This window comes from Etheostoma spectabile, chromosome 6 (genome assembly GCF_008692095.1).
Source record: "Etheostoma spectabile isolate EspeVRDwgs_2016 chromosome 6, UIUC_Espe_1.0, whole genome shotgun sequence".
Classification (NCBI taxonomy): domain Eukaryota; kingdom Metazoa; phylum Chordata; class Actinopteri; order Perciformes; family Percidae; genus Etheostoma; species Etheostoma spectabile.
Window position 1 is genome coordinate 27,712,095 of NC_045738.1, and position 8,567 is coordinate 27,720,661.

General features: G+C 41.0%; 1 protein-coding gene across 2 annotated transcripts in view; it reads left to right on the forward strand.

Annotated features, from left to right (window-relative positions):
* The window catches only part of znf407 (zinc finger protein 407), a 160,666-nt gene that overhangs the window by 96,680 nt on the left and 55,419 nt on the right, over positions 1 to 8,567 (forward strand). For both annotated transcript variants that reach the window (XM_032518478.1, XM_032518479.1), the window contains exons 7-8: positions 2,523 to 2,606; positions 5,216 to 5,336. In XM_032518478.1, coding sequence (XP_032374369.1) covers positions 2,523 to 2,606; positions 5,216 to 5,336 — 205 coding nt within the window. The remainder of the gene's footprint in view (positions 1 to 2,522; positions 2,607 to 5,215; positions 5,337 to 8,567) is intronic.

The following is an 8,567-nucleotide window of genomic DNA, read 5'->3' on the forward strand; positions in this document are numbered from 1 at the left end:
GTGTGTGTGTGTGTGTGTGTGCGCGTGCACTTCTGTATCAATTCAATAAATGTAGTTTTATGCACGTGTGTATATGTGTTTCCCTGAGTGAGTCTTATCACAAATGTTGCCGTGTGTGTGTGTGCAGGAGTGTGTGACTGCCTGTGTGCAATGGAAGAGAGAAAGAGAGAGAGCATCATGCTGTTAATGACAGAGCCAGATGCAGGGAAGAGAGGAGGAGTGTAAAAAAGCTCTCCACGCTCCCCATCTGGAAGGCATCGCCCCCAAATGAAGTTGTACAAAACCATCCCATTGATAATAAAGCTAATTTTTATGGCTCTGACAAGTATGTAATTATGTTCAGCGGTGCTTTTCAGATTTTATCACAGTCAATAAACCACACTGGCAATTTCCCGTCCCCCATTTGACATATTTACACGGATCCATCTGATTGGAGGAATTAGTTAGCTGTGAGAGCTCTGATGGATATACACTAGTGATCTGTGACTTCTGCTTGGCTCATCTGTTAGGCAACTAGACCCGCTGCTCATCTGTTCAGTCTGTCTTCTCTTTTTTTTTTTTTTTCTTGCTTTCTGCCTTTTTCCTCTTTCACACATTTCTCCCAACCCATTAACACAATATTTTCTTCTTTTTTGTTTTCACTCGGGCTCTCACGTCTTGCTCAATGGCACCTAAGCAGTTTTGAGGGAAGGAAGAATCGTTCTTTCCTCACCCACACTTTTCACTCAAAAGGATTCAAGGATTTCATAAATCTACTTTAATAACCTTTCACTTATTACCACTCGATATTTGAGGTTGTAGTTTTACTATTTAATTGTATTTAATTTTGATTAATGTTGCTGCATCTTTGAAATTAAAAAGTATTAGTGACAGATTAATTATACTGATCCATATTTACTTTAGGGGAAACAAGTGAAATGAGACAAATGTCATGAATTGTGTAGCTTCACATACTCATGTGAAATGACACCAGCAGCTGTAGCAGTTCATTTTATTATTGATGACCTTACTTCCATTGCAGTGGGTCATAATAAGCTTAAACCAAATGCACATCAACACGTAATATATAATACACTTCATACATTTTCATACATAGTTTAGTTTAATAAGCCAAATTAGAACAAACACCCATAAATATAAAAGGTTTGAAATCATTTTACAGTTTCAGTATTAAGAAATAATCTTTTTGTTTCCTGTCAATATCCCCCTGTATGTGGCAGAAAAGCATGGTTAGATTAGATTAGGCATTGTTTCCAATTTCCTATTAAAAGATAGATTTGTTTATTATCCGTATAGATACGGCTGCCTGTCGTCTCTATTAGTTATCACATCACTACATTTGCCAAAGTCATTTTTTATCATCTTAGCAGCGTTGCTTAGGTAAAGTATTAAAGGTCCCATGCCATGGTGTTCTTTGGATACTTTTATATAGACCTTAGTGGTCCCCTAATACCAGAAGAAGTCTCTTTCCCAAAATTCAGCCTTGGTGCAGAATTACAGCCGCTAGAGCCAGTTCCAGAATGAGCTTTCCTTAGTACGTGCCATTTCTATGTCTGTAGCTTTTGAGGAGGAGAGAGGGGGGGCAAGGTGGAGGCTGAGTGTGTGGCCTTGACCAACTGCCACTTTGCTTGTTTGAAAGCCGTTATGTCTCTCTCTCATGGGTGGGCCAAATTCTCTGGTCGGGCAAAGCAGGGAAAGGGGAGCTAATCTTGCCCCTTATGACCTCATAAGGGGCAAGATTCCAGCTCGACCCATCTGAGCTTTCATTTTCTCAAAGGCAGAGCAGGATACCTAGGGCTCTGTAAACACCTATCACCATTTCTATCCACTGGGGGACCATAGGCATGCTGGGGGAACTCATGTTAATGTTAAAAACCTCCTAAAGTGAAATTTTCATATCATGGGACCTTTAACTTCCGCAAGCGGGGAGATGATCCATCAGGTTGTAAACAAGTCAACCGTTGAGCCAGATTATTTGTAGAAAACTTCATTTCAAGCGGCTGTACTTAACATTCAGAACATGAATGTAGCCGTAAAGTTAATCAAGGTCAAAGTCTAGCTGTGATGGATGTTTATCACGGGTATTTTGGGTAATTTGACAGTTTTGCATTAAAGTGAATATGTTTTATCTCCAGATACGCTGAAAACATGCCCCCCCCCCCTTTTTTTCTCTGCACTACCTATACATAATATTTTTATTTTTTATATTTTTATATTTTTTTTCGACACTAATGTTTCTATTTTTTTGGCCAAAAAATTAGATTCAGGTTCAAATAAACTAACAATTTTACTTTGAAGAATTGTTTTTTTGTTCTCTTGAAAGAGATCTGAATTTGAACAAGTATGTAAAATATAATTTTATAAAAATTTTAAATGAGATAAAAGTAAATTAAATCTTTCCCTTACAGGTGCTGCCTCTTCCGTATGTTTTGATGTCATTTCTTTTGCCTATTTTTCTTTGGTCCTGGGAGACCCTAATGCTTCATCCTTTCTTTCCTTCCTCTCTCAATCTGTCTCTATAGGAGAGAAGACTTATCTATGTGACCTGTGTGGTTTTGCTGGAGGCACAAGACACGCCCTCACCAAACACAGACGCCAACACACAGGTGAGCAACAAGGCACACGCCCTGAACTCATGTCAAAAACGAATCCGTACACACACACACACACACACGCACACACAGACAGACAGACAGACACACAAATACACACTGACTGTGTAGACCTTCATAATTTTGGACAGTGACTGACACTTCAAGATCTGGACAGCCACAGTATTTTCTTTCAGATAGTTTGAGCAACCGTCTCTCTCTCTCACACACACACACACACACACACACGCACACGCACACGCACACGCACACGCACGACACACACAGGCACATCAGTGTGACATGCTGCTGTCAGTGATAGGCATGTGTACCAGTATGGCTGACTGAATCTGGGATTTTTAATTTCAGTTATCATTTCACCATGTCATTCTGTCGCTTAGGGAAATTGCATTTTTCAGATAGGCTGTCAATAACGAGTGCTTTTTTGGAAATTGGGAAAGTGAAACAAATACTGTTCTTAACCGTTGTCTGGCAGGCGCCTAAGGATCAAGAATTCTGTTATAAATATTCATTTAGGTTTTCGTAATTCATTTTGTTTGCTCCTCAGTTTTGTCCACCATTCCTCTCCTGTGTTGACATGTGTCAGTTCCACTGATTTAGCTGCATACTCAAATACAGCTGCACCTGAAGGGATTACTGTGTCTGACATTGTTTGACAGATTTTACAGAAGGCCACTGCTAATGCCAATATTTCTTTAGGTTTCTCAAGACGTTTTGCCATTTTTAGTGTCTTTACCTTTCATGCCCAAACTCTACAAGGAGTCAATGGCCAATGTTATTCTTGTCAGTATGGAAATGCCACTGAAGCTGTATTTTAGGAAACACTGGACACTACAGAGTCAATTGAATGCCATGCTAATAAACTTCAATGTTCTGTAGTTTCGCTGCTCCATAAAGCAGAGTGAGTTTCTATAGCAGACACTGACATCCCCAAAGCTGTTTGAGGAAAATACTTCCTACTGCACTACTTTGGTCTGCCATTTTAAAATAAAGAAAATAAATTAAAATGAAAAATTTGGCCAGCTATGGACACGTTTCCAACTTGCTGTTACAACCACATACATTTGTCCTGCAACTTTTTTTTGGAGTTAAATTGCTACCTCGACCCTGTGACCATGCCCCGAAAATTTAGAATCAAGTCTCTTCTCTCTGTAAGATGATTGGCTATGGATTCGAAGATGGTCATCATCAATCATCTAATGATAGAAGTCTCCCATCTGGATTTCTATCAGAATCTCGCTCATCATATTGGCCCTTACATACATTGTAATGGCCCTTCTCCATTTGCAGTTTAACTGACATGTCAACAGTTTCATATTTGACTCTTTAAATGGCAGTTAAACTGATTTCAGCTTTAAATATTCAACTGTTTTTACATACAAACTGAAAAATAACTGTCAATAGGGCTTAAACTTGTTGAAAATTTCATATGATTTCTTCAAGTGATTTCAATTCTCCAATAGACACAAACCCTTTTAGTGTGTCAACTTGAACTGAAAATCCACTGCAACTCGCATACATAATAATAGTTTTATGTTATTGTAGGACCATTTCATTGCTAACATCAGCTATCATGTTCCCAAACAGAAGCAAGCTAAGCTAGTGAAGTATCAGTGTTATTGTTATTCTGTTCATTGAGATTAATAGTGTAAGGCAATGCTTACAGCGTAGAAGAGACGCAACGGAGGTTTGTGTGTTTAATATATTTCTCTGAGCAGTATGAACAATGTCAATTAAACCGAAATTAGCTCTTTGTATCTCCATCGTTTGCACGCAGCTGTTCTAGCTGTAGCTAGTCTGTGTTACAACTGCATGATGTGAGTTGTCTGCCAGGGAAATCACAACACATATAATTACGTTTATGTTACAAGGTAGACAATCTTTTTTCATCATTGACGCGAGGAAAATAATCCTAGACGTCGTTCTAGCATTATGCACAACCATGCTATATTTAGCCGAATTTACACAAAAAGACAGCAGGCAACGTCGGTGTCCTTTTTAAAATCTTTGCTCTTTCCATCTTGGAAAAGCCACTCAAATTTTAACCTTGGTCTAGTTGCTTTGCCTGTCGTGTTGTCGTGTTAAATGATAATTTTAACTTCCTTGGCGACTCCGTTACATGTCTTAGAGAAAAGGCGTGATGCTCCAGCTGCAACCGGCTCAAATCTGCCGGCAGTCGCTCAGTAACCTTCTCCCCCTCCTTGGCATTCGTCACGCTGCCACTGAGTGTAAAAGCACAAAACGCGGAGGTACATCCCTCTTTGGCTAACGTATTTTAAAGATGGAGGCGCAACATGGCAGAATTTGCATTCTGAATGGCAAATTCTACGCTTACTAAAATACTTTGATTAGTTGGTGGAAGTAATTACCCGTGAATGAGAACATATTTGTGAAAGAACGAAAAGGTTTTTTTCTAAAAACGAAATCAACGAAAAAAATTACACAATGGAGCTTTTATTTGGATTCATGAAGCCAGCCAAACGGTGTCAGTTGTACCCTTCTACCTGGGTTTGTATATTTATGTGTCTATGTGAGACATTTGTGTCGTCTTGGTCTCATCACCATTGTCTGTTTCTTATCTTTTCACCCCCTACACCCCACAGGAGAGAGACCCTTCAAATGTAAACTCTGCAACTTCGCCTCCACCACGCAGTCCCACCTGTCACGGCACAAACGTGTTCACACCGGGGAGAAACCGTACCGCTGCCCCTGGTGCGACTACAGGTACCGGCTCATTGACCCGCCCATGGTTGGTGGCGCTGATGGCCACCACCATGGCACTGATGATCAGGGGGCTGATAGGTTGGGGCTAGGAGGGTCTGCTGCGTGTATATAAGTGAGTGTGATGGTGAGATAGCAGGTGGCATTGTAGGGTAGTTCGGAAGGGGCAGGGGGGTGGCATTAATGCTAGAGGCTTTGTGTGTGTGTGTGGGGGGGGGGGGGTCCGTCTGTGTGTGGGTCTGTCTGTGTGTGGGTGTAGGTGTGGGAAGGGAAAAGTGGAGGGTGGACAGGTCTAATCTCCACAGCACAGCTCCATCTCATCACTCTGCCATCATCAACAGGCCCAGCCAGAGTTCCCCAACAGACCTACACACACACACACACACACACACACACACACACAATGTCACTGTTACTGGCAGGTCCTTGTCATTAAAACACCATCATACCACATCAGTAATTACACAGGAAATTGTCGGTGAAATTGAAAAAGTTTTGGCTGGCGTTGCACATCTCCATCTCTCTCTCTCTCTCTCTCTCTCTCTCTCTCTCTCTCTCTCTCTCTCTCCCTCTCCATCTGCCTCCCCTTGACTCTCTCTGTCTTTCTCTCTTTCTCTCATCCTATGCTTCCTCGTCACGTTGTGGCAGAAGAGTGTGAAAGGGAATGATCTCAAACCCATCATTGGTTTTAGATGTACTCTTCATTTGTTTTTTCCCCTCTGTGACAAAGTCATTTCGCCAGCTTGCTACACCTGCTCCGCTGCAGTGAAGTGCTCGTCTCATTTCACAATCACAAGTATTTGGCATGCAGTCCAATTTGGGGGAAAAAAAATGCTGAGAGGTAATAATTGTAGTCAGGCTATTATTTAGCAATTATCAAAGGATTATCTCACTTTGTACAAAATGTTATCATGATGTATCTCTTGACTGTATCAATTAAGGATTGACCAGTGCATGGGTTTTGTTTGATTTAAGATGCTTTGAAGTGTCATTTAATAGCATAGGAAGACTTTATCTTGTCTTTTAATACGTGCTCTTCTAAGTTCAATTACAAGTTTTGTAGGCCATTAAAGGGTTGATCTTTCTATTAGCCTTGCTAGCGGCATGGCTTCAGGGGTGACAGTAACAGCCGGTCTAGCACTTCAGTTCAGGATCAAATATCTTAAAAACTACTGGATGATTCCGACTGAGGCTGGTGATCCACTGAGATTTTCTCCAGTGTCCCCATGAGGTTTTTTGCTTCAACAACTATCACATGGATTGCCATGGAATTGTGTACAGGCATTCATGGTGCCCAGAGATCCTCTGACATTTCACCAAGCACCCCGAAGAAAACTAAAGGTTTCACTTATCCAGGGAAATATCTTAACTTCTTTTAATGAATTGGAACAGAAGTTTGTACAGATATTTGTGCTTTCCATACGATGAATCCTATCCTATTTCAATTGTTAGGTTTATGACTAAATACCTGCTAAACTAATGACACTCCCATCAGCCTTAGCTGCACTTTGTGTTTAATGCTTAGTAGAAAACAACATGTAAAACTAAAAGGGTGAAAACTGTAAACCTGCTAAACATCAGCGTTGCCGGCATTGTCATTGTGAACAGACATTAAAAGCACCACTGTGCCCATGTACATCCTCACAGAGCCGCTAGCATGGCTGTAGGCACTCATTCCTGTTAGAGTGGAACTGCCGATCGTCTATATGAAATTTGCATACTGCAAGGATTTTCTTTTGCTCAGAATTCCATTTGTGCTATGACATACATTTTGTACCTCATGGGACACTAAACCTCAGATCCCAGGGAAAAACAATAAGACTGTATGATGATGAAGACACCATCTTGCAAACATTTGTTGAATTCTATCCAAATCTCTTATTAAACATTTTGGGTCAAAGGCTTGAAGTATTGAACATGTGTTTTAAATGAATGTTAATCATGAATATTATTGAATATTTTTTTCCTCCCCCTAAGGACACATTTTAGTCCCATATCCAGCCTCTACGGTAGACTTAACCCCAGTATCAGAGAGAAACTGTACATAGAACGAGCCAAATGTGCCTGGCCCCATTGTTCCTGCACTGATCCTTAATGATCATTACAGATAGTGGCAAATGAAACAGTAAATTAGAAACCCAATTACCATTTTGGTGGCCCCAGGGGTTCTGAGAGGTCCAGAGGGCAGGGAAGGGGGGGCGGCTGGTGCAAGGTGGGAGGAGGAGGTTGGGGAAACGCCCCGCTGGCTTACTAATGTGAGGATGAGGAATGGAATGTGGGGGCCTCAGACAGCCGCAAGGGCCCTCGCCTCTGCCCTGCCTTTACACTCTGAATACATGTTTAAAACGCCGACGTCTCCGGTGGCCTGACACAATAAGGAGCAACTAGATGAGTTAGCACGTCTGACCTTTTGATGTAAGCTTATGAAATACATGTGGTGCCGTTGTAAAGACATATTTAGGTCTGAGGCAAATGAAGCAGCTGTGTGATTGACAGTTCTTGCTTATATAACATATTTATATCTGTTTTACTAGTATAGATCTGATTGCCTTCAATTAAATATCCATATTAAATGTTATGGATGACATCCATAGTTCCCACTCCATACAATATGATCTCCATCAAGGATGCTCCTCAAATGCATGTAAATGAGCATGGAGTGAATGATCTATCAAATGCCACTCATCTCCTATTCAGACAGAGATAGATAATAGAGGGGGATAATTATAGTTGGGGAATAGTGGTAAAAATATTCTAATGATATTGCACTGGGAGTCCTGGGCTGTCAATTAATGATGTCTATTTGACTATTCGCCAGCTATTTATGCAAACCGAAAAACTTCTTTACTTCAGTGTGTAAGTAGTCATTTCTATTGTTCACAATGAGAAGCTTTTTTTTTTCTTTTTCATTAAAGTCGCGGTGGCACCTTAAGCGGTCTAATTGATATGTAGCCTCTGACTTCCTGCCACGTTACCATCCTTCTTGGGCTATTATTGTTTATTGAATGCTGCAGCATTCATGTTTCAATCTACCTGTTAAAATACTGTTTCAGCTGGCATTACGATAGCTTTGAGGATGGCCCGCTTACTGTCAATGCCAGGAAGGTTTGCGACCTTGTAAAGTGAAGGAAAGAGATGAGGGAGGAAGGGGGGGGGGAATTAATGATGATAACTGGGCCTCCTTGGCAGAATAACATCCAAATGGCACCAAAGATCCAATGATCCCCCCCCCCC